Source organism: Balaenoptera acutorostrata, chromosome 14 (genome assembly GCF_949987535.1).
Source record: "Balaenoptera acutorostrata chromosome 14, mBalAcu1.1, whole genome shotgun sequence".
In the NCBI taxonomy this organism is placed as follows: Eukaryota; Metazoa; Chordata; class Mammalia; order Artiodactyla; family Balaenopteridae; genus Balaenoptera; species Balaenoptera acutorostrata.
Genome location: NC_080077.1, coordinates 26,276,979 through 26,303,584, shown reverse-complemented (window position 1 = coordinate 26,303,584; position 26,606 = coordinate 26,276,979). Strand labels below are relative to the sequence as shown.

Genomic DNA, 26,606 nt, shown 5'->3' with positions numbered 1-26,606 from the left:
ATGTGGCATCTACTCTTGTTTGGTGCCTTTGATGAGAAATGTGTAATACTTGTGCATTTTCAGCACACAACCACTCGACAGAGACTTTCACTGGCCCAGGCTATGAGACTGTAAGAGTTTGGGACCTCCACACTTGCCCACTGCTACCATGCCCTCATTGGCAGATCTGACTCCAAAAACTGGAGATGAAAGTTCTTTCACAGTGAATTAAGCCTGGTGGAAATTTGATTGTTTCAAGGGTTTCCAGATGAAGTTCTATGGCTCTTCTGTTAATTCCTCCATCAGCCCATTATTGCTCATTCTCACTTGACTTTCACCCTTCCAATTAATTTTTCCAAGCTTGTAAACTGGTTATGATTAAGTAAAAGAAACGAAATTGGGAAAATTAGCTATTCCTGCTTTAACTGACTGCATAGCAGTGTTTGCCTTATAACTGAGAGAAGCTGACGATAACCATAACAGCGACAAAATTATAGCCACCCAACTGGAAGTAACACAGTTGGGTAATTTATCCACCTGTCAAAGGATGTACTAATGAAAAATGGCTGTAGTGTGAATCAATTTTCATATAAAAGTGGGGTATTGTAACTTGGGGATAGTGAGAAGGATTAGGAGGGCTTAATGCTCTTTCTGATAGTCTGGTTTTTTTCTTTGTGGCCGGCGTTAGGGGGAGTGTCTGGAACTCTCTCTCAATCTGTCATGGAGCTGCTGATGGAGGATTCCATGGAAAAGCTGCAGGGTGGGCAGGAAGGAATCAGAGCTATAATTAACTTTCTGTTTCACTGTGTTCTGCAACAGTGACCCTTATTCCTCCAGTGACGAAATCCCGTAGTGTTACCCTGTGGCTTTCATACTCTATAAAGTCAGTGAATCTTTCAGTTTATGCTGAAAGTATAAAACAGATAAAAATGGGGCTGCTCTGGTTTAAGTCAGGGTGGAGGAACCTGGTAAAACTAAGTAACATTTCATTTGTTGTGCCAGTGTAACTCTGTGGGGAAATAATGGGTTGATTAAAATTCTTGATCTATTGTTTAATTATTTAGAGTGAATGCTTCTTACAGAAAAATAGATTTCTCTTTGTAGCCCTTTTGGTTTATTCCTAACATATTTTAGGGCCCAGTTATTTTTTTCTTAAGCTTCAAAATATACAAGTAGTTCTCAAGCCATTTTTTTCGTCTTTCACTTGATGCCAGGTACTTCTCATGGATCAAAGCTGTTGATAGTTTGTATTTCTGTCTTGGAAACATGTTTATATGGAATCTAAAAAAAAAAAATGGTTCTGAAGAACCTGGGGGCAGGACAGGAATAAAGACACAGACATAGAGAATGGACTTGAGGCACGGGGAAGGGGAAGGGGAAGCTGGGGCGAAGTGAGAGAGTGGCATGGACTTATATAAACTACCAAATGTAAAATAGATAGCTAGCGGGAAGCAGCCGCATAGCACAGGGAGATCAGCTCGGTGCTTTGTGACCACCTAGAGGGGTGGGATAGGGAGAGTGGGAGGGAGATGCAAGAGGGAGGAGATATGGGGATATATGTATATGTATGGCTGATTCACTTTGTTCTACAGCAGAAACTAACACACCGTTGTAAAACAATTATACTCCAATAAAGATGTTAAAAAAAAAAAATCCATCACAGGGACTTCCCTGGTGGCGCAGTGGTTAAGAATCCGCCTGCCAATGCAGGGGAAATGGGTTCGATCCCTGGTCCAGGAAGATTCCACGTGCTGTGGAGCAACTAAGCCCGTGTGCCACACTACTGAGCCTGCGCTCTAGAGCCCGTGAGCCACAACTACTGAGCCCATGTGCCACAACTACTGAAGCCCGCGTGCTCTCGGGCCTGCGTGTGGAAACTGCTGAGCCTGCGTGCTGCAGCTACTGAAGCCCTCCCACCTAGGGCCTGTGCTCTGTGACAAGAGAAGCCACTGCAATGAGAAGCCCGTGCACCACAATGAAGAGTAGCCCCCTCTCTCCACAACTAGAGAAAGCCTGCACAGCAACGAAGACCCAACGCACCCAAAAATAAAATAAATTAAAAAATAAAAAGAATCCATCACAAAATTTCGGTCTCCCTGATGGAGACTAAAGGGCAAATTCATAAATTATAAGTGATTATTGAACAATTTGAATTGGGGAAGAAATTGACAAGTGCATCAAATTTCAGTTTATATCCATGAGGCAGAGTAGTGGTGGTGATGCCCTCACTTGCCAGGTGGGGGAGAGGAATGAGCAAGGCATAGAAATCTAAATAAACAGTGTTTTCTAGAGTTATACACCCCAGGTGTACTGAATACAGGCAATTATATTACTTCTAGAAAGAGCAAGGCGTGTTCATGGACTGGTAAGGGACTTCCATGTGATGATTAGTTCACCAAAACAATTGTTTGAGAGTCCTTGTGTATGTTTTCTCTGTAGCCATCCTAAGAAGGTGAGCTGCTGATAGGCTATGATTTTTTTTTTTTCCTTTGATCGCACAGCGCGGCTTGAGGAATCTTAGTTCCCCGACCAGGGATTGAACCCCCTGCAGTGGAAGTGTGGAGTCCTAACCACTGGACCTCCAGGAAATTCCCAGGATATGCTATGATTTCTGCACAGCTTTTTTTTTTTTTTTTGCTGTGTTTTTTTTTAACATCCATGTGCAGTTTCATTATTGGTCATAGTTTTGTGTACGTGTGTGGCGGCATTTGGGGGTGGGTGTACATAAGGCTTGGATTACTTGACTGCCAGCATCGCTGAGCTCACATGTTGTCCTTATTTATGTGTTTGCCAGGGAGAAATGCCTGCTGCCTCTCCAATTGGCTTTGGAATCCAAGAATGTGAAGCTGGCCCAACATGCCTTGGCAGGGATACAGGTATGGCTCTGAGTGCAACAGGATGACAGAAATTGACAGACCACTTTGGCATTGAAAGAGCAAATAGTTAACGTTCTAAATACTAGCTGTTTAAAGACCCAGACAAAAATTTGATTGAACTGGATAATAACCAGAGAGGATAGCAGGATTTTCTGGTATTTACCAGCATTTCTCTGCGTACAGCATTATCTTGCTAAGCATTTGTTGTTCAGACACTGACTCATGGAGACTCAGCTAAGCCCACACAGAAATGAAATATTTTTTGTGACACCAAACTTTTAACAGAGTAAGGGCTCCCAAGAGAGATGCTTCCAGTTCTATACCAACTCAAATCTTATATGCATTCAAGTTCTCTGGGTCTGTGTCAGGAGCAATGATGGTAAGCTGGAAAGAGTTTGTTTTGTTTTCTGTTCTACAGTTAAGTTGGTGAATGGATTAATGTGTTTTGTTTCCAGAACAAGATTGGGAAGAAAAAAGAAATTTTGTCTAGTCAGAAAAGTCAAATTGCACAAATGCATTTCCTTCTCTGAACATTTGTTCATTTTGTTTTACACCATACATAATAGGTCTAATTCCAAAGGTGCAAAGTTGTTGGCTGTATAGATACATTGACTTCTTAAGTGGTTTGGTATGTGAATGACAAGCACTGTGGAGTTCAAGCCTATGGGGTATTCTTTCAGCATGACCGGGTATTGGCGGCATTTGTTGGATGTCTTCTCACATTACTGTTTCATCGTTAGCTCTTTAAGTTCAGAGAAGTCTCTAATACCTTTAGAGAAATAAATATGAAAGAGTAAGAAAATTACAACTCTTTTTTCCCTAGAAGATTGGAATTAGAGGATGTTTATCTCAATATGCAATAGCATTAGAAATTCTTAAACATTTAAAAAAATTTTAAACAATGTTATTAAAAACTCTTCTTTTCTCCAAAGTAATTGGGCCAACTTTAAAAATGAATGGGGGACTTCCCTGGGGGCGCAGTGGTTAAGAATCCGCCTGCCAATGCAGGGAACACAAGTTCGAGCCCTGGTCTGGGAAAATCCCACATGCCACGGAGCAGCTAAGCCCGTGCGCCACAATTACTGAGCCCGCGCTCTAGAGCCCACGAGCCACAACTACTGAGCCCACACGCCTAGAGCCCGTGCTCCGCAACAAGAGAAGCCACTGCAATGAGAAGCCCACGCACCGCAATGAAGAGTAGCCCCTGCTTGCTGCAACTAGAGAATGCCCTTGCGCAGCGACGAAGACCCAACACAGCCAAAACTAAATTAATTAATTTAAAAAAAAATGAATGGGAGTTTGTTTTGACCTGCCACTTATGTTCCCTTTTCTTTAGTAGTATATAGATTTTCCATTTAGTTACTTTTTTTTTTAACCCTCGAACACTCTAAGTTACAGTATCATGTTTTCAATAATCGTGGGAACTTCACTGATCTGGGGGGCAGGGAGTCTTCCTCTCAGCATCCCTTGTGACCTCCCATTAACTTAAGGCATTTTTAAAGAGCTTTCTAGTCTTTATCACTTTAAGTAAAACCAGGTTTGTATATAAGCTAACTCTGGGCTGCCCTACATACATTACACGAGAGTCAAAAATCTCTTTTGAGAGAATACCTCAGAGATATTGTGGGTTCAGTTCCAGACCACCATAATAAAGCAAATATTAGAGTAAGCCACATGAAGGTTTTGATTTTCCAGTGCATATAGAAGTTATGTTTACACTATACTGTAGTCTCTTAAGTGTGCAATAGCATTATGTCTAAAAAAATGTACATACCTTAATTAAAAAATACCTTATGGATAAAGAATGCCAACATCATTTGAGCCTTCAGTCAGCTGTAGCAGTAACATCAAAGATCACTGATCACAGATCATCATAACAAATACAGTAATAATGAAAAGGTTTAAAATATTACCAGAATTACCAAAATGTGACATAGAGACACGATGTGGGCAAATGCTATTGAAAAAATGGGGCCAGTAGACTCGATTGACACACGGTTGCCACAAACCTTCAATTTATAAAAAACACAATACCTGTGAAGTGGAGTAAAGCTAAGTGCAATAAAATGAGGTATAGCTGTATAGACAAATTCAGGGAGTCCTAAGAAGAAGGTTTAAAATACTTGTTTTCTGGATCTGCAGTGACATTCAGCTAGAAGGAGGGAGTCATTACCCTGGATGAATCAGAATACCAAAAATTCTTCATGGCTGCAACCCTATGCTGCATCGGACAAGGACAGATTTAATAGGGATAAATATAAAATCCATCCTACACTGGGGTCTCAAAAATCAATTGCCCCAGGACAGAGTAGGGAAGAACAGCTTAATTGCAGCCTTTGCGAATGAGAAGTTTCTGGGTGAGTCAGCACAGAATGTGCTGTGACTTAGAACTAAGCTAATTTGATCTGAGATTAAACTTCTGCATTACTGTTTTTTGTTTGGTTTTAGGCAATAAACAGATTTAATTATCTTACACAACTAGAATTATAGAGGTAAGCAATTCCAGGTTTGGAATAGGAGAGCAATGGTGCCACCAAAGACCCCACTTCTTTCTTTCCCCTCTGCCATCTTTTTATTATTATTATTTTTCAAAGACTTATTTTAGAGCAGTTTTAGGTTTAGAGTAAAATTGCGAGGAAGGTGCAGAAATTTCCCATATACTCCCTCCCCCCACACATGCATAGCCTCCCATAGCATCAACATCACTCCCAGAATGGTACTTTTTTTTTTAACCAAGGATGAACCTACACTGACTCATCATAATCACCCAAAGTCCATACATTTGCCTTCATATGCACTCTTGGGTGCTCCCGTCTGTACCAGCAGACCACCCTTGAAGTGTTACATGCACACTGGAGGCCACATGTTAAGGAGGAGAGTGTCTGTGAAGACATGTCACGCGGAGAACATCCGATGGCGCCCGAGGAGGTTTAGTGTGGAGAAGAAGAGATTTAGGTGGACTTCATAGCTGACTTGAGATGTTTTAAAAGCTTAATCTGCATGACTCCGGGGACAGATGAGGGCATAGAGGTGCTAGGCAGTGGGGTTTTGGTACAACCTCAGAAAGAATTTTATGAAAAGTAAGAACTGTTCTCAAATAGAGGAGAGCTATCCTGCGAGATGTAATGACTTCTGGGAAACCTCATGAAAGTGACTGTCTTCTTGTGTAGGTTTTTGTGGGATTGATTTTCTGATGGAATGGTATTAAGATTTGTAGATTCATGAATAATTCCTGGGTAAATGACAGCTCACATTAGGAAGTACAAAGGTAAATATTTGAAAAATTAACTCGTCTCCAGGACCTTCTCCTTTCCTGTGACAAAGCTACATTCAGAACGGGCAAGTGTTGGGCTTCCCTGGTGGTGCAGTGGTTAAGAATCCGCCTGCCATTGCAGGGGACACGGGTTCAAGCCCTGGTCTGGGAAGATCCCACATGCGGCGGAGCAACTAAGCCCATGTGCCACAACTAATGAGCCTGCGCTCTAGAGCCCACGAGCCACAACTACTGAGCCCATGTGCCTAGAGCCCGTGCTCCACAACAAGAGAAGCTACCGCAGTGAGAAGCCCGAGCACTGCGATGAAGAGTAGCCCCCGCTCTCCACAACTAGAGAAAGCCCGCACGCAGCAACGAAGACCCAACACAGCCAAAAATAAACAGATTAAAAAATTTAAAAAAAAAAAAGAAAAAAAGCAAGTGTCAACGTGAATGTTGTGAGGGGCTACATTCCCCTTGGCACATTCGTCCTCCGTCCCCACCAACCAAATGACCTATTTGGCCACCACGTTAGAACTGCACTTCATAAAATTTAGAGTGAATTATCTAATAGCAAGAAAAAGGCTTTGCCAGAAACCGTTTACCAAAGGCTTGGTGCATTTTTCTTTTTAATGGCACACAGCAGCCGCTTCTTCTAATGGCCTCCAGCTAGAGTAAGAAACGTTATCCTCAGTACATGCTAAGCTACAACAGAATAAGGCGGCAGGGGAAAGCCTATCTGTGATCACTGCCTTGTGCCTCTTTACAGAAGCTTCTGGCGGAAGAGAGGTTTGTATCCATGGAAACGGACTCTGATGAGAAGCAGCTGCTCAATCAGATCCTGAACACCGTGAAAGTGACGCCTTCCCTCCACGAAGACCTGCAGGTGGAAGTGATGAAGGTGGGTTGGACGCGGCTCCCAGTTTGCGTCACTGGGACGGGAACAAACGCTGATGCTCCCGCCCTCACTGTCATCCTGAAAATGCCTCTGGCGTGGTGGTCATTTGGAATATATGGTTATTATCCTTGCTTAGGGTGCCCTAGAATAACCTTGATCGTTGAACAGAAATGACAACGATCATTTCTGTTCAACGTAAGTAAAAAGGTACGTTCAATAAGTCCGTAAGATTTTTGGCCTGATCTTGCATATCAAATGTCGTTAGGAAATGTTTTTGTGACCCTTTGAGAGAATGTATGTGAGTAGTTGCAGCTTGGGGTAGATCTGATCATTCTAGGCATTCTGCCTGCCTGTATATGGTAAAACAAAGCAAAGACCTAATGATGTTTTGACATATACAAAGGTTTTAGAATAGTCAGTTTAAGGGAAGGGAGACCATCCTTGGGAGCCATATCAGAATCAAAGCTTTATTTCCATCCTCAAATTATGTGAACCTTATCTCCCACATGGGATGGCGTCTCTCCCATCCCTTTTTCCCCTTTTTTCCCTCCTGTGAGTGAACAGTGAGTTGGGCAGAAAAGGATGGAAATCTCTATCCCAGAACAGCACCTTGGTCAGAGTAACACAGCTGGAACCCATGAGGTGGCTTTTGATCACGTCATCCGTCCATTTCCCTACTAGAGGAGTGTGTGTAGAGAAATGTGTAAGAGTAGTTGGTGTCATATAGTGGTTGATTTCTTCCTGGAAATGCACTGAAGGATTTTTATCTTCGATAAGAGATGTCACTTTTCCGGCTTTCAGTTTCTCCATTGAGAAGAGAAAAGATCAACTTCAATCATGACATTGTCTTAATGCCCTGGGTCTCCCCCTAGCCCTGTTGGTAGGTAGTGTAGTGATTAAGTGATTAAGTGTAGTGATTAAGTGATTACTGTAGTGATTAAGAGCTCAGACTTTGAAGCCAGCCTGTCTGGGTTTGAATACTTACTCACTTCCTAGTTGGATTTCCTTGGACAGATTCCTGAACCCCACTCTATGCTTTGGTCTCCTCATCTGGAGAATGGGAGAAATAGAAGCACCTACCCAATAGGACTATTGTGAGGATTAAGTAAGGTGATAGTTGTAAGGAATTTAGCACAGTATCTGGCCCAAAGCAAGTGCTTTAGAAGTGTTGTACATTACTACTTCTATTCCTACTACTTCTGCTACCACTATGTACTGCTGCTGAGTCATAATCTCAGTGGGTGGGTCTAGGAATATTGTTATACACAGTAAACACTGAGAATCTCTGAACTACCTGATTTTTAAGCTCTCATGGACTTTAACTTTCTTTGATTCTGGAATGTCCAGTTTTGCCTTATCCTTTGACAAACATTGGGCAGCTGTGCATTCCTAGGAACCGAAGAGTAACTGCCTCTTAGATTTGTTTTACTTTTCTGCTACCTCTGTGCCACCATTGAGAGAGGCAAGGCCAACTGCCATGTTCATCGCTTTTACGACTTTCAAGTCTAGCCTGTTGATCCTTCTTCCACTAAAAGGTCTCCAAATACTGGAGGATGAGCGTTGATGTCATACTAAGAGACACACCTTACAGATTTCATATTATTCTGGAAATCCTCCCAGGAATACAGCTTTTCATGGAAAACAGGAATTTGTATTAAAAATTAAAATGAGAAAGTACCTATTCTTCTAGGAGCTGTGGAGGAACAGGATGTTTAATGGTTATGTCAACAGAAACACCTGTTTTAAAAACTTATACTTGCTTTCTAATTCCAGCCCAGTGGTGCCTTCTGCTAGCCTTGCTGAGGACAGCAGTTGATACATGTAAGCTCTGCTGGAAATCCTGGAAAGCCTGTCTTAATGGACTTTCTAATGATACCATACTAGACTGTGGTACTTGTAGTTAATGTCTGGGAATAGATCAGACACTGTCAGAAAAAAAGAAAAACAATAATCTGGGCTGCCGTTCTTCATAATTAGATATCCAAAAATTTTTTAAAAGATAAGGGCCTTTGGTACATGCTATTGTTTTTAAAAATTTAAACATTGTTGGTATTGGGAAAACATATTTCAATTCACAATAAACCTAGCCTTAAGCTAGTTTTTTTGTAGTATACTTCTATTTTATTTTATTTTATTTTTTATTTATTTATTTATTTATTTATTTTTTCACACTCATACTATGTCATAATATTGACATTCAGTCCAGTAATCCTCCACTGTAACAGCTCCTTTACTTTGCAGTGAAAATTGATTTGTATATTCTTTGCCTCTGAGTCCTTGTGGGATTTTTTTTTTTAATTCAGACAGAAAGTCACAAAAATTATACTCATCCTCATCAGTTCACTCAGTCCCATGTAATTAATTTTTTTTTTCATCTTGATCTTTTGTTAGCACTTTTATGAGTTCATCAGTTTTTCATTAGAGTTCTGAAAATGCTTATTCATTCAGTTCAGCAGTACAGTCAGTTACCAGAAACCTGTACTTGTCAGAGTCTTTTCCATGAATTTCTTGAAGATGAAACCCTTTTATAGGAACATACTTGCAAAATCATCAGAGTACACCCAGAACTGTCTGTAAATGACAGAAGACTTAAAAATGACCATGGTTAAAGATTTGATGAAAGTTCATAATAATGCAGTTGACAAGAAAATTAGTTATTTCTGAGATATACATTTTAAAGTAATAACTAGGATTATTACTTATAACCTTATACCAGAACATATAAGATTTTTAGAAGTTTCCTGTAATGTCTGAAACATTTATATTAACATATTTCCATACATATTTCCATACAAATACAAATATAAGATTTTTAGAAATTTCATGTAATGTCTGAAACATTTATATTAACATATTTCCATACATATTTCCATACAAATACAAATATAACATTTTTAGAAATTTCATGTAATGTCTGAAACATTTATATTAACATATTTCCATACAAATAACCCAATGAAAGTTTAGTATTAGTTGTTTTGTTTGTTTTTTTATACTGCAGGTTCTTATTAGGCATCAGTTTTATACACATCAGTGTATACATGTCAATCCCAATCGCCCAATTCAGCACACCACCATCCCCACCTCACCGCAGTTTTCCCCCCTTGGTGTCCATATGTCCATTCTCTACATCTGTGTCTCAACTTCTGCCCTGCAAACTGGCTCATCTGTACCATTTTTCTAGGTTCCACATACATGCATTAATATACGATATTTGTTTTTCTCTTTCTGACTTACTTCACTCTGTATGACAGTCTCTAGATCCATCCACGTCTCAACAAATGACTCAATTTCGTTCCTTTTTATGGCTGAGTAATATTCCATTGTATATATGTACCACAACTTCTTTATCCATTCGTCTGTTGATGGGCATTTAGGTTGCTTCCATGACCTGGCTATTGTAAATAGTGCTGCAATGAACATTCGGGTGCATGTGTCCTTTTGAATTACGGTTTTCTCTGGGTATATGCCCAGTAGTGGGATTGCTGGGTCATATGGTAATTCTATTTTTAGTTTTTTAAGGAACCTCCATATTGTTCTCCATAGTGGCTGTATCAATTTACATTCCCACCAACAGTGCAAGAGGGTTCCCTTTTCTCCACACCCTCTCCAGCATTTGTTGTTTGTAGATTTTCTGATGATGCCCATTCTACCAGGAGTGAGGTGACACATCATTGTAGTTTTGATTTGCATTTCTCTAATAATTAGTGATGTTGAGCATCTTTTCATGTGCTTCGTGGCCGTCTGTATGTCTTCTTTGGAGAAATGTCTATTTAGGTCTTCTGCCCATTTTTGGATTGGGGTGTTTGTTTCTTTGATATTGAGCTGAATGAGCTGTTTATATATTTTGGAGATTAATCCTTTGTCCGTTGATTCATTTGCAAATATTTTCTCCCATTCTGAGGGTTGTCTTTTTGTCTTGTTTATGGTTTCCTTTGCTGTGCAAAAGCTTTGTAGTTTCATTAGGTCCCACTTGTTTATTTTTGTTTTTATTTCCATTACTCTAGGAGGTGGATCAAAAAAGATCTTGCTGTGATTTATGTCAAAGAGTGTTCTTCCTATGTTTTCCTCTAAGAGTTTTATAGTGTCCAGTCTTATATTTAGGTCTCTAATCCATTTTGAGTTTATTTTTGTGTATGGTGTTAGGGAGTATTCTAATTTCATTCTTTTACATGTAGCTGTCCAGTTTTCCCAGCACCACTTATTGAAGAGACTGTCTTTTCTCCATTGTATATCTTTGCCTCCTTTGTCATAGATTAGTTGACCATAGGTGCGTGGGTTAATCTCTGGGCTTTCTATCTTGTTCCATTGATCTATGTTTCTGTTTTTGTGCCAGTGCCATATTGTCTTGATTACTGTAGCTTTGTAGTATAGTCTGAAGTCAGGGAGTCTGATTCCTCCAGCTCCATTTTTTTGCCTCAAGACTGCTTTGGCTATTCGGGGTCTTTTGTGTCTCCATACAAATTTTAAGATGATTTGTTCTAGCTCCGTAAAAAATGCCATTGGTAATTTGATAGGGATTGCATTGAATCTGTAGATTGCTTTGGGTAGTAGAGTCATTTTCACAATGTTGATTCTTCCAATCCAAGAACATGGTATATCTCTCCATCTATTTGTATCATCTTTAATTTCTTTCATCAGTGTCTTATAGTTTTCTGCATACAGGTCTTTTGTCTCCCTAGGTAGGTTTATTCCTAGGTATTTTATTTTTTTTGTTGCAATGGTAAATGGGAGTGTTTCCATAATTTCTCTTTCAGATTTTTCATCATTAGTGTATAGGAATGCAAGAGATTTCTGTGCATTAATTTTGTAACCTGCAACTTTACCATATTCATTAATTAGCTCTAGCAGTTTTCTGGTGGCAGTTTTAGGATTCTCTATGTATAGTATCATGTCATCCGCAAACAGTGACAGTTTTACTTCTTCTTTTCCAATTTGTATTCCTTTTATTTCTTTTTCTTCTCTGATTGCCGTGGCTAGGACTTCCAGAACTATGTTGAATAATAGTGGTGAGAGTGGACATCCTTGCCTCGTTCCTGATCTTAGAGGAAATGCTTTCAGTTTTTCACCATTGAGAATGATGTTTGCTGTGGGTTTGTCATATATGGCCTTTATTATGTTGAGGTAGGTTCCCTCTATGCCCACTTTCTGGAGAGTTTTTATCAGAAATGGGTGTTGAATTTTGTCAAAAGCTTTTTCTGCATCTATTGAGATGATCATATGGTTTTTATTCTTCAATTTGTTAATATGGTGTATCACATTGATTGATTTGCGTATATTGAAGAATCCTTGCATCCCTGGGATAAATCCCACTTGATCATGGTGTATGATCCTTTTAATGTGTTGTTGGATTCTGTTTGCTAGTATTTTGTTGAGGATTTTTGCATCTATATTCATCAGTGATATTGGTCTGTAATTTTCTTTTTTTGTAGTGTCTTTGTCTGGTTTTGGTATCAGGGTGATGGTGGCCTCATAGAATGAGTTTGGGAGTGTTCCTTCTTCTGCAATTTTTTGGAAGAGTTTGAGAAGGATGGGTGTTAGCTCTTCTCTAAATGTTTGATAGAATTCACCTGTGAAGCCATCTGGTCCTGGACTTTTGTTTGTTGGAAGATTTTTAATCACAGTTTCAATTTCATTACTTGTGATTGGTCTGTTGATATTTTCTGTTTCTTCCTTATTCAGTCTTGGAAGGTTATACCTTTCTAAGAATTTGTCCATTTCTTCCAGGTTGTCCATTTTATTGGCATAAAGTTGCTTGTAGTTGTCTCTTAGGATGTTTTGTATTTCTGCGGTGTCTGTTGTAACTTCTCCTTTTTCGTTTCTGATTTTATTGATTTGAGTCCTCTCCCTCTTTTTCTTGATGAGTCTGGCTAATGGCTTATCAATTTTGTTTATCTTCTCAAAGAACCAACTTTTAGTTTTATTGATCTTTGCTATTGTTTTCTTTGTTTCTATTTCATTTATTTCTGCTCTGATCTTTATGACTTCTTTCCTTCTGCTAACTTTGGGTTTTGTTTGTTCTTCTTTCTCTAGTTTCTTTAGGTGTAAGGTTAGATTGTTTACTTCAGATTTTTCTTGTTTCTTTAGGTAGGCTTGTATAGCTATAAACTTCCCTCTTAGAACCGCTTTTGCTGCATCCCATAGGTTTTGGGTCGTCGTGTTTTCATTGTCATTTGTCTCTAGGTATTTTTTTATTTCCTGTTTGATTTCTTCAGTGATCTCTTGGTTATTTAGTAACGTATTGTTTAGCCTCCATGTGTTTGTCTTTTTTACGTTTTTTTCCCTGTAATTCATTTCTAATCTCATAGCGTTGTGGTCAGAAAAGATGCTTGATATGATTTCAATTTTCTTAAATTTACTGAGGCTTGATTTGTGACCCAAGATGTGATCTATCCTGGAGAATGTTCCGTGCGCACTTGAGAAGAACGTGTAATCTGCCGTTTTTGGATGGAATGTCCTATATATATCAATTAAATCTATCTGGTCTATTGTGTCATTTAAAGCTTGTGTTTCCTTATTTATTTTCATTTTGGATGATCTGTCCATTGGTGTAAGTGAGGTGTTAAAGTCCCCCACTATTATTGTGTTACTGTCGATTTCCTCTTTTATAGCTGTTAGCAGTTGACTTATGTATTGAGGTGCTCCTATGTTGGGTGCATATATATTTATAATTGTTATATCTTCTTCTTGGATTGATCCCTGGATCATTATGTAGTGTCCTTCCTTGTCTCTTGTAACATTCTTTATTTTAAAGTCTATTTTATCTGATATGAGTATAGCTACTCCAGCTTTCTTTTGATTTCCATTTGCATGGAATATCTTTTTCCATCCCCTCACTTTCAGTCTGTATGTGTCCCTAGGTCTGAAGTGGGTCTCTTGTAGACAGCATATATATGGGTCTTGTTTTTGTATCCATTCAGCCAGTCTATGTCTTTTGGTTGGGGCATTTAATCCATTCACATTTAAGGTAATTATCGATATGTATGTTCCTATGACCATTTTCTTAATTGTTTTGGGTTTGTTTTTGTAGGTCCTTTTCTTCTCTTGTGTTTCCCACTTAGAGAAGTTCCTTTAGCATTTGTTGTAGAGCTGGTTTGGTGGTGCTGAATTCTCTTAGCTTTTGCTTGTCTGTAAAGCTTTTGATTTCTCCATCGAATCTGAATGAGATCCTTGCCGGGTAGAGTAATCTTGGTTGTAGGTTCTTCCCTTTCATCACTTTAAGTATATCATGCCACTCCCTTCTGGCTTGCAGAGTTTCTGCTGAGAAATCAGCTGTTAACCTTATGGGAGTTCCCTTGTATGTTATTTGTCGTTTTTCCCTTGCTGCTTTCAGTAATTTTTCTTTGTCTTTAATTTTTGCCACTTTGATTACTATGTGTCTCGGCGTGTTTCTCCTTGGGTTTATTCTGTATGGGACTCTCTGCGCTTCCTGGACTTGGGTGGCTATTTCCTTTCCCATGTTAGGGAAGTTTTCGACTATAATCTCTTCAAATATTTTCTCTGGTCAATTCTCCCTCTCTTCTCCTTCTGGGACCCCTATAATGCGAATGTTGTTGCGTTTAATGTTGTCCCAGAGGTCTCTTAGGCTGTCTTCATTTCTTTTCATTCTTTTTTCTTTAGTCTGTTCTGCAGCAGTGAATTCCACCATTCTGTCTTCCAGGTCACTTATCCGTTCTTCTGCCTCAGTTATTCTGCTATTGATTCCTTCTAGTGTAGTTTTCATTTCAGTTATTGTATTGGTCATCTCTGTTTGTTTGTTCTTTAATTCTTCTAGGTCTTTGTTAATCATTTCTTGCATCTTCTCAATCTTTGCCTCCATTCTTATTCCGAAGTCCTGGATCATCTTCACTATCATTATTCTGAATTCTTTTTCTGGAAGGTTGCCTATCTCCACTTCATTTAGTTGTTTTTCTGGGGTTTTTTCTTGTTCCTTCATCTGGTACATAGCCCTCTGCCTTTTCATCTTCTCTGTCTTTCTGTAACTGTGGTTTTTGGACCACAGGCTGCAGGATTGTAGTTTTTCTTGCTTCTGTTGTCTGCCCTCTGGTGGTTGAGGCTATCTAAGAGGCTTGATGGGAGGCTCTGGTCAAAAACAAACTTTCTAAAGGGACGTGCCCTCAACCCCAGCCAACCAGGATTCAAATAGAAAAAGCACTGCTGAATTAGCTTATAATCTAAAATTGTAAAACAAATTTAAAAAGTCTCCTCAATAAACAAAAGTCAGTATGTAAAACATATACCAGGTTAGACTCCAATATCTTCAAATGATGGACCTATCAAGGAAACGTTTATGTATATTTTTGTCCAAAAGAAAAAATCGTTGCCACCAAGAGCCCCAGACTCCTAGTTAACCATAATCCTGGTTTCTGGCATGGAGGGCTTGAGGCTGCTATACCATCTGGATGACAGTATCAGGTAGCGAGGGCCAGCATCAGCTTCCTCTTGCTCTGACCATTCATTGTGCAGGGGGCAATCTGTGAGCCCTTCCTCCTACAGAAGGGGCAACTGAGGCTTCCTTTGCAGAGCTGAACCGGAAGAAGCTGAAGGAGAGGTGGTGGGAGCGGGAAGAGACACAGTCACAGCTGAGGCTTGACTCCAGTGAAGCCACTATACTTCTATTTTAGACAAACATTTTTGGCCAAGCAGCTAGAAAATTAATGATGAGATAACTACTTTACAGTAATATTATTATTTTTAACATCTTCATTGGAGTATAATTGCTTTACAGTGGTGTGTTTGTTTCTGCTTTATAACAAAGTGAATCAGTTATACATATACATATGTCCCCATATCTCTTCCCTCTTGCATCTCCCTCCCTCCCACCCTCCCTATCCCACCCCTCTATGTGGTCACAAAGCACCGAGCTGATCTCCCTGTGCTATGTGGCTGCTTCCCACTAGCTATCTATTTTACAGTTGGTAGTGTATATATGTCCATGCCACTCTCTCACTTAGTCCCAGCTTACCCTTCCCCCTCCCCGTATCCTCAAGTCCATTCTCTAGTAGGTCTGTGTCTTTATTCCCGTCTTGCCCCTAGGTTCTTCATGACCTTTTTTTTTTTTGATTCCATGTATATGTGTTAGCATACGGTATTTGTTTTTCTCTTTCTGACTTACTTCATTCTGTATGACAGTCTCTAGGTCCATCCACCTCACTACAAATAACTCAGTTTCGTTTCTTTTTATGGCTGAGTAATATTCCATTGTATATATGTGCCACATCTTCTTTATCCATTCATCCGATGATGGACACTTAGGTTGCTTCCATGCCCTGGCTATTGTAAATAGAGCTGCAGTGAACATTTTGGTACATGACTCTTTTTGAATTATGGTTTTCAGGGTATGTACCCAATAGTGGGATTGCTGGGTCATATGTTAGTTCTATTTTTAGTTTTTTAAGGAACCTCCATACTGTTCTACATAGTGGCTGTATCAATTTACATTCCCACCAACAGTGCAAGAGGGTTCCCTTTCCTCCACACCCTCTCCAGCATTTATTGTTTGTAGATTTTTTGATGATGGCCACTCTGACCGGTGTGAGGTGATATCTCATTGTGGTTTTGATTTGCATTTCTCTAATGATTAATGATGTTGAGCATTCTTTCATGTGTCTGTTGGCCATCTGTATATCTTCTTTGGAGAAATGTCGATTTAGGTCTTCTGACCATTTGGGGATTGGGTTGTTTGTTTTTTTTAATATTGAGCTACATGAGCTGCTTGTAAATTTTGGAGATTAATCCTTTGTCAGTTGCTTCATTTGCAAATATTTTCTCCCATTCTGAGGGTTGTCTTTTGGTCTTGTTTATGGTTTCCTTTGCTGTGCAAAAGCTTTTAAGTTTCATTAGGTGCCATTTGTTTATTTGTGTTTTTATTTCCATTTCTCTAGGAGGTGGGTCAAAAAGGATCTTGCTGTGATGTATGTCATAGAGTGTTCTGCCTATGTTTTCCTCTAAGAGTTTGATGGTGTCTGGCCTTACACTTAGGTCTTTAATCCATTTTGAGTTTATTTTTGTGTATGGTGTTAGGGAGTGTTCTAATTTCATTCTTTTACATGTAGCTGTCCAGTTTTCCCAGCACCACTTATTGAAGAGGCTGTCTTTTCTCCGCTGTATATTCTTGCCTCCTTTATCAAAGATAAGGTGACCATATGTGCATGGGTTTATCTCTGGGCTTTCTATCCTGTTCCATTGATCTATATTTCTGTTTCTGTGCCAGTACCATACTGTCTTGATTACTGTAGCTCTGTAGTATAGTCTGAAGCCAGGGAGCCTGATTCCTCCAGCTTTATTTTTCTTTCTCAAGATTGCTTTGGCTATTCGGGGTCTTTTGTGTTTGCATACAAATTGTGAAATTTTTTGTTCTAGTTCTGTGAAAAATGCCAGTGGTAGTTTGATAGGGATTGCATTGAATCTGTAGATTGCTTTGGGTAGTATAGTCATTTTCACAATGTTGATTCTTCCAATCCAAGAACATTGTGTATCTCTCCATCTATTTGTATCATCATCAATTTTCTTTCATCAGTGTCTTATAATTTTCTGCATACAGGTCTTTTGTCTCCTTAGGTAAGTTTATTCCTAGATATTTTATTCTTTTTATTGCATTGGTAAATGGGAGTGTTTTCTTAATTTCACTTTCAGATTTTTCATCATTAGTGTATAGGAATGCAAGAGATTTCTGTGCATTAATTTTGTATCCTGCTACTTTACCAAATTCATTGATTAGCTCTAGTAGTTTTCTGGTAGCATCTTTAGGATTCTCTATGTATAGTATCATGTCATCTGCAAACAGTGACAGCTTTATTTCTTCTTTTCCAATTTGGATTCCTTTCTCTTTTCCTTCTCTGATTGCTGTGGCTAAAACTTCCAAAACTATGTTGAATAATAGTGGTGAGAGTGGGCAACCTTGTCTTTTTCCTTATCTTAGGGGAAATGGTTTCGGTTTTTCACCATTGAGGACGATGTCGGCTGTGGGTTTGTCATATATGGCTTTTATTATGTTCAGGAAAGTTCCCACTATGCCTACTTTCTGCAGGGCTTTTATCATAAATGGGTGTTGAATTTTGTCGAAAGCTTTCTCTGCATCTACTGAGATGATCATATGGTTTTTCTCCTTCAGTTTGTTAATATGGTGTATCACATTGATTGATTTGCATATACTGAAGAATCCTTGCATTCCTGGGATAAACCCCACTTGATCATAGTGTATGATCCTTTTAATGTGCTGTTGGATTCTGCTTGCTAGTATTTTGTTGAGGATTTTTGCATCTATGTTCATCAGTGATATTGGCCTGTAGTTTTCTTTCTTTCGGACATCTTTGTCTGGTTTTGGTATCAGAGTGATGGTGGCCTTGTAGAATGATTTTGGGAGTGTTCCTCCCTCTGCTATATTTTGGAAGAGTTTGAGAAGGATAGGTGTTATCTCTTCTCTAAATGTTTGATAGAATTCATCTGTGAAGCCATCTGGTCCTGGGCTTTTGTTTGTTGGAAGATTTTTAATCAGAGTTTCAATTTCAGTGTTTGTGATTGGTCTGTTCATATTTTCTGTTTCTTCCTGGTTCAGTCTCGGAGGGTTTTGCATTTCTAAGAATTTGTCCATTTCTTCCAGGTTGTCCATTTTATTGGCATAGAGTTGCTTGTAGTAATCTCTCATGATCGTTTGTATTTCTGCAGTGTCAGTGGTTACTTCTCCTTTTTCATTTCTAATTCTATTGATTTGAGTCTTCTCCCTTTTTTTCTTGATGAGTCTGGCTAATGGTTTATCAATTTTGTTTATCTTCTCAAAGAACCAGCTTTTAGTTTTATTGATCTTTGCTATCATTTCCTTCATTTCTTTTTCATTTATTTCTGATCTGATCTCTATGATTTCTTTCCTTCTGCTAACTTTGGGGTTTTTTTGTTCTTCTTTCTCTAATTGCTTTAGGTGTAAGGTTAGGTTGTTTATTTGAGATGTTTCTTGTTTCTTAAGGTAGGATTGTATTGCTATAAATTTCCCTCTTAGAAGTGCTTTTGCTGCATCCCGTAGGTTTTGGGTCGTCGTGTTTTCATTGTCATTTGTTTCTAGGTATTTTTTGATTTCCTCTTTGATATCTTCAGTGATCTCTTGGTTATTAAATAGTGTATTGTGTTGCCTCCATGTGTTTGTATTTCTTACAGATTTTTTTCCTGTAATTGATATCTAATCTCATAGTGTTGTGGTTGGAAAAGATACTTGATACGATTTCAATTTTCTTAAATTTACCAAGGCTTGATTTGTTACCCAAGATATGATCTATCCTGGAGAATGTTCCATGAGCACTTGGGAAGAATTTGTATTCTCTTTTTGGATGGAATGTCCTATAAATATCAATTAAGTCCATCTTGTTTAATGTATCATTTAAAGCTTGTGTTTCCCTATTTATTTTCATTTTGGATGATCTGTCCATTGGTGAAAGTTGGGTGTTAAAGTCCCCTACTATGATTGTGTTACTGTCGATTTCCCCTTTTATGGCTATTAGTATTTGCTTTATGTATTGATGTGCTCCTATGTTGGGTGCATAAATATTTACATTTGTTATATCTTCTTCTTGGATTGATCCCTTGATCATTATGTAGTGTCCTTCTTTGTCTCTTGTAATAGTCTTTGTTTTAAAGTCTATTTTGTCTGATACGAGAATTGCTACTCCAGCTTTCTTTTGATTTCCATTTGCATGGAATATCTTTTTTCCATCCCCTCACTTTCAGTCTGTATGTGTCCCTAGGTCTGAAGTGGGTCTCCTGGAGACAGCATATATATGGGTTTTGCTTTTGTATCTATTCAGCCAATCTATGTCTTTTGGTTGGAGCATTTAATCCATTTATATTTAAGGTAATTATCGATATGTATGTTCCTATTACCATTTTCTTAATTGTTTTGGGTTTATAATTGTAGGTGTTTTCCTTTTCTTGTGTTTCCTGCCTAGAGAAGTTCCTTTAGCATTTGTTGTAAAGCTGGTTTGGTGGTGCTGAATTCTCTTAGCTTTTGCTTGTCTGTAAAGGTTTTAATTTCTCCCTCAAATCTGAATGAGATCCTTGCTGGGTAGAGTAACCTTGGTTGTAGGTTTTTCTCCTTCATGACTTTAAGTATATCCTGCCACTCCCTTCTGGCTTGCAGAGTTTCTGCTGAAAGATCAGCTGTTAACCTTATGGGGATTCCCTTATGTGTTATTTGTTGTTTTTCGTTTGCTGCTTTTAATATTTGTTCTTTGTATTTAGTTTTTGATAGTTTGATTAATATGTGTCTTTGTGTGTTTCTCCTTGGATTTATCCTGTATGGGGGACTCTGTGCTTCCTGGACTTGATTAACTGTTTCCTTTCCCATATTAGGGAAGTTTTCAACTATAATCTCTTCATATATTTTCTCAGTCCCTTTTTCTCTTTTTCTGGGACCCCTATAATTCAAATGTTGGTGCATTTAATGTTGTCCCAGAGGTATCTGAGACTGTCCTCAATTCTTTTCATTCTTTTTTCTTTATTCTGCTCTGCAGTAGTTATTTTCACTATTTTATCTTCCAGGTCACTTACCCGTTCTTCTGCCTCAGTTATTCTGCTATTGATCACTTCTAGAGAATTCTTAATTTCATTTGTTGTGTTGTTCATCACTGTTTGTTTGCTCTTTAGTTCTTCTAGGTCCTTGTTAAATGTTTCTTGTATTTTCTCCATTCTATTTCCAAGATTTTGGATCATCTTTACTATCATTATTCTGAATTCTTTTTCAGGTAGGCTGCCTGTTTCCTCCTCATTTGTTAGGTCTGGTGGGTTTTTACCTTGCTCCTTCATCTGCTGTGTGTTGCTCTGTCTTCTCATTTTGCTTAACTTACTGTGTTTGGGGTGTCCTTTTCGCAGGCTGCAGGTTCGTAGTTCCCGTTGTTTTTGGTGTCTGTCCCCAGTGGCTAAGGTTGGTTCAGTGGGTTGTGTAGGCTTCCTGGTGGACGGGATTAGTGCCTGTGTTCTGGTGGATGAGGCTGGATCTTGCCTTTCTGGTGGGCAGGTCCACATCTGGTGGTGTGTTTTGGGGTGTCTGTGGCCTTATTATGATTTTAGGCAGCCTCTGTACTAATGAGTGGGGTTGTGTTCCTGTCTTGCTAGTTGTTTGGCATAAGGTGTCCAGCACTGTAGCTTCCTGGTCGTTGAGTGGAGCTGGGTCTTGGCATTGAGATGGAGATCTCTTGGAGAGTTTTCGCCGTTTGATATTATGTGGAGCTGGGAGGTCTCTGGTGGACCAATGTCCTGAACTTGGCTCTCCCACCTCAGTGGTACAGCCCTGATGCCTGGCTGGAGCACCAAGAGCCTGTCCTCCACATGGCTCAGAACAAAAGGGAGGAAAAAAAGAAAGAAAGAAAGAAGAAGATAAAATAAAGTAAAATGAAATAAAGTAAAATAAAATAAAGTTATTAAAATAAAAAATAATTATTAAGAAAGAAAATTTTTTAAGTAATACAAAAAAGACAGACAGAACCCTAGGACAAATGGTAAAAGCAAAGCTATACAGGCAAAATCACACACAGAAGGATACACATACACACTCACAAAAAGAGAAAATATATATATATATCGTTGCTCCCAAAGTCCACCTCCTCAATTTGGGATGATTCGTTGTCTATTCAGGTATTCCACAGATGCAGGGTACATCAAGTTGATTGTGGAGATTTAATCCGCTGCTCCTGAGGCTGCTGGGAGAAATTTCCCTTTCTCTTCTTTGTTTGCACAGCTCCCAGGGTTCACCTTTGGATTTGGACCCGCCTCTGCGTGTAGGTCGCCTGAGGGCGTCTGTTCCCCGCCCAGACAGGACGGGGTTAAAGGAGCAGCTGCTTCGGGGGCTCTGGCTCTCTCAGGCCGGGGGGAGGGAGCGGTACGGATGCGGGGTGAATCTGCGGCGCAGAGGCCGGCGTGACACCACAGCAGCCTGAGGAGCGCCGTGCGTTCTCCCGGGGAAGTTGTCCCTGGATCACGGGAGCCTGACCGTGGCGGGCTGCACCGGCTCCCGGGAAGCGCGGTGTGGATGGTGACCTGTGCTCGCACACAGGCTTCTTGGTGGCGGCACAGCAGCCTTAGCGTCTCATGCCCGTCTCTGGGGTCCACACTGATAGCCGCGGCTCGCGCCCGTCTCTGGAGCTCCTTTAAGCGGCGCTCTGAATCCCCTCTCCTCGCGCACCAGGAAACAAAGAGGGAAGAAAAAGTCTCTTGCCTCTTCGGCAGCTCCAGACTTTTTCCTGGACTCCCTCCCAGCTAGCTGTGGCACACTAACCCCCTTCAGGCTGTGTTCACGCAGCCAACCCGAGTCCTCTCCCTGGGATCAGGCCTTGGAAGCCTGAGCCTCAGCTCCCAGCCCCCACCCGTCCCGGCGGGTGAGCAGACAAGCCTCTCGGGCTGGTGAGTGCTACTCGGCGCCGAGCCTCTGTGCGGGAATCTCTCCGCTTTGCCCTCCGCACCCCTGTGGCTGCGCTCTCCTCCGTGGCTCCGAAGCTTCCCCCCTCTGCCACCCGCAGTCTCCACCCGCGAAGGGGCTTCCTAGTGTGTGGAAACCTTTCCTCCTTCACAGCTCCCTCCCACTGGTGCGGGTCCTGTCCCTATTCTTTTGTCTCTGTTTTTTCTTTTTTCTTTTGCCCTACCCAGGTACGTGGGGAGTTTCTTGCCTTTTGGGAGGTCTGAGGTCTTCTGCCAGCGTTCAGTAGGTGTTCTGTAGGAGTTGTTCCACATGTGGATGTATTTCTCATGTATTTGTGGGGAGGAAGGTGATCTCCACGTCTTACTCTTCCGCCATCTTCAAGCTCTCTCTCCAGTAATATTATTATTAACATCAGATGAAACTTTGGAGATGGTGGTCTGACTGTGATAGCCCACAAGTGAGGGCTCCATGATTATTTCCGATTTCTGAGATTTAAATTACTCATTTGGGTATAAAGATATACACAACGTATAGCATATGGGGCTTAGAAATAAGTTTTATACCCTTTCTCCATGCATGAGGAATTTGTATACCAACTTTAGTCATCTTCAGATGTGTTCCCCCTTTTATCTTGTAATTTTGTAATGCTTGTCATGATCGAAGTAAAAACTTTAAAATAAGTCCTTGTTTTGCTAATAATATCATTACCACATTAAAATGCTTTTACCACTCTTTCTCCCAGAAATTACACACACACACACACACACACACACGCATAATATATATATAGAGAGAGAGAGACACACAGAGAATATGAATTGGATGAGGCCTCAGAGAGAAAGACTGGATTCCCATTATATATGAAGGGTATATTAATTTATTCTTGGTGCTTCTATGTAACTCATTCTGATAATAAATTATCTAAACTAGATATTTCTTGTAAAAATTCTCTAGTCATTTTATAGAAATATATTGTAGGAAAATCTTTTAAAATATTATATGGTAGGCGTTTTCAAATGTTGGTCTGAGTATACTATTCAGGAAAGATAAAGCCACACCCTGCAGTTTTTATTTATGTCTCTCCAACCATGGCATAGTACATTTTTATGACAAATCCTATGTACTGTTTTTCAAAAAGCTGTATCGTACATTTTACTCACATATTGCTATCTGCTAGTGTTTATAAACATGAGAAATTGAGCCATGTCATATTCTTAGAAGTGTTGTAGCAATTGCATTAAATTCCTGGGGAGAAAATAACATGGTTCCCTCTTTTAGGGATTTCCCTGAGATTAAACAGAAAGTAGCTAATAATGAAACCCAAGATTCTGATGGTAGTGTTCTCATTAAGAAAGAAGGCCCTAGAATTTCAATTGGAGGGTTAAAAAATGTCAATGATACTTGTGTCTGACAAATTAAATAGGGATGAGGTTAGAGCACTTAGTTATGCTATCTAACGGGAGGGGGAGAAAAGGCAACTTTGATTTAATGAAACGTCTGTGGAACCCAAATAAAAATTTTACCGCTGAGCAAGTAGACTGTCAGAACTGTAGATAATGAGGAAGAAGGTTTCTCTGAAGATGCATTACCTTTGAAATGGATTAGTAGACGGCAGGGAGCCACTTAATATTTAGGTTAAATACTTGTTCGCTTTGGTAACATTTTTCCCATGGTGTGTGCCATTTCCGTAAATGCCATGCAGACTTCATAGGAGCCAGGTACATAACTAATGACACCTCTGACTAGAGCAATTAGGACTTTTTTCCCCTTCTTTCTGATGGATAATCTTTAGTGAGGTTATTAACTGATACAGCTGGCTGACTCTTCAAAGAAAGGAGGGAATTGCGGCTGGCCTTCTGCCTCTGTAAGCGTGTTAGAGATGTGAGCATCCTGTCTGGGGAGCGCAGCCGGCTTTGTTGGTAAGAAAGAATATGACGCTGGATACTGAGCAAGCATTTGATGAGCGTTCTGTTATTGGACGTCCTATTTTATGTGAGTCTTTAGATAATAGAATTGAATATTGGTGGAATGCTTTACATTTTCAAAGGAGAAATGACAGAGATCAATTATTTAACATTTATTATTCATTAGACACTCTGTTAAATACATTCACACTAAGATCACACAGCTAGTGAAATGGCAGGACCAGTATTTGAATTGTAATTCAGCCTAGGCTCAAACCTGTTTTCTTAAACAGTAGGTTACCTTGTCTTCTAAGTCTATCCTGAAAGACGTAGATGGCTGTCATTACTATCCACATTTTACAGATGATTGAATAGAAAAGATCAGTTACAGGCTAATAAGGGGCAAAGCTAGGAGTGGCTCAAAGTCCTGTGTGTTTTCTGTATCCTTCCATGACAGTGTATTCGCTCACTAGTTCTGTGAGCTAGATTCAAATATAAAGAAAGAATCCAAGTCTCTTTCCTGTCAAATTAGCTCATGGCTCTGGGTGTGTGTGTGTGTGTGTGATAGAGTTGGGGGAAGGAAGAGAATGTCATTGAGGTATTTTTATATTTTATAACAAAAGCCAACCAAACATCTATAGAAAATGTAAAGGGGAGAGACTAGTGGAGAAAGAGCTTACTATCTGTAGGGCTGCTAGACCTAAGCTTTGGGATTTCCATTTAGAACCTGGTCCTACAGGATACCAGCATGGCAGTCACTGCCTCAGTCTGAGAGTAAGAAACAGGTCAAATGGAAGGACCATTTCTAAATCTCCTCTCAGTAATGTTTTAATAGCAGAGTCTTATATTTGGACCATTTACTCAAATGGTTAGTTTTTATATCCCTAATTCTGGGCATTTGATCTTCTAGAGTGCCTTATGGAAGGAATGATCATTAGTAAAATTTGAAGGGGAAATGGTTGAATTGTCCTGCCTTCTCATAAGCAAGGAGAAATCCCTTCTTAGTCTAAAGCTACCAACTTAGAATATTTGCAGCAATCTCTGGTATGAACAAAAAATCTAGTGTTTGATGAAAAATGTTTAATTTAGAATGTACCATTATTGGAGGTTAGCTGCATGCTTACATATTATTTCCATACTTAATGCGGGGAAGTATCTAAAACGTGGTTCTGTGAACTAAATGGTTCTCAAATAGCCCTCCCTCTTCCTGCTGCGAAGATCAAATGTTGATCATCTTTTTCCTTTGTACACATATAGAGAAAATTCTAAGTTTTCCTCCCAGGCTTCTTTACCCTTTGGTATGGCTGCATTAGACAGACAATAAAAATATATGAAAAAGTCAGAAGCAAACCATTGAAAACTAAGAAAAGTGATTTTCCATTAAATACTTTATACATTATTTGTTTAGATGAAGCTATTTTCATCTTATCTATTAATTTCCCTTTTTTTAAAGCAAGCACCACCATTTTCAATGCCATGCCCTTTGAATACATTTGAGAGCAACTCTAAGTATTTTTAAACTTTTCCCCATGATTTTTGTTAAAGCAAGTATAAATGCAGAGCCCTGCGGTATTTACTGTGGATGTTCTAGAATTCCTAGAGTGGGGAGATCCTCCAATTTTTTCAATCATTTACTCTGCAAATACTTGATCTCTTCCTGTCAGGCACTGTGCTAGGCACAGAAGATCCTATGGTGAAGAAAACAAAAACAAACAAAAAAAGAATCTTTGTTTGGAGGCTAGTGATGGAGATAGAAGTCAATGAAATAGATAAATACACGTAAACTGTGATAAATATAAGGAAAGAAAAATTTAGAAAAGTGTATTTGTAATAGACCCTGCTGGAGGGCAGATGAATTGGACAGAGAAGGCTACTCTTAAGAAGTGACATTTTTAAAACAAATAAGATCGAAAGCATAAGGAAGAATCAGGTAGGCAAGGATAGGGTTGGAGAAAGGGAAGAAAGGAAGGCTGTATTAGTTAGGATTCATTTCAGCTGAAACAAGGCAGAAATTTGTTTTTCTTTTGCACTACCTTAGGCCAGTATTGGCTGAACCCCATTATCAGAGACTCTTGTATCTTGGATTATGTTTCTCCAGCTTGTGAAACACAAGGGCTCCCCGTTTCCTGCCAAAATGTCTACATTCCAGCCAACTGGCAGGAGGAAGGTGATGCAGGACACTTCTGCCTCTCTCCCATTGGCCAGGACTCAGTCATATGGCAACAGTTGTAAGGAAGGCTGGAAAGTGTAGTCTTTATTTTGGGCAGCCATGTGCCCAGAATTCTATTCTTGAAAA

General features: G+C 39.6%; 1 protein-coding gene across 4 annotated transcripts in view; it reads left to right on the top strand.

Annotated features, from left to right (window-relative positions):
* ARFGEF3 (ARFGEF family member 3) overlaps positions 1-26,606 on the top strand; it is a 206,982-nt gene that overhangs the window by 40,683 nt on the left and 139,693 nt on the right. For all 4 annotated transcript variants that reach the window (XM_007190935.2, XM_007190936.2, XM_007190934.2 and 1 more), the window contains exons 3-4: positions 2,774-2,855; positions 6,878-7,009. In XM_007190935.2, the coding sequence (XP_007190997.2) occupies positions 2,774-2,855; positions 6,878-7,009 (214 nt within the window). The remainder of the gene's footprint in view (positions 1-2,773; positions 2,856-6,877; positions 7,010-26,606) is intronic.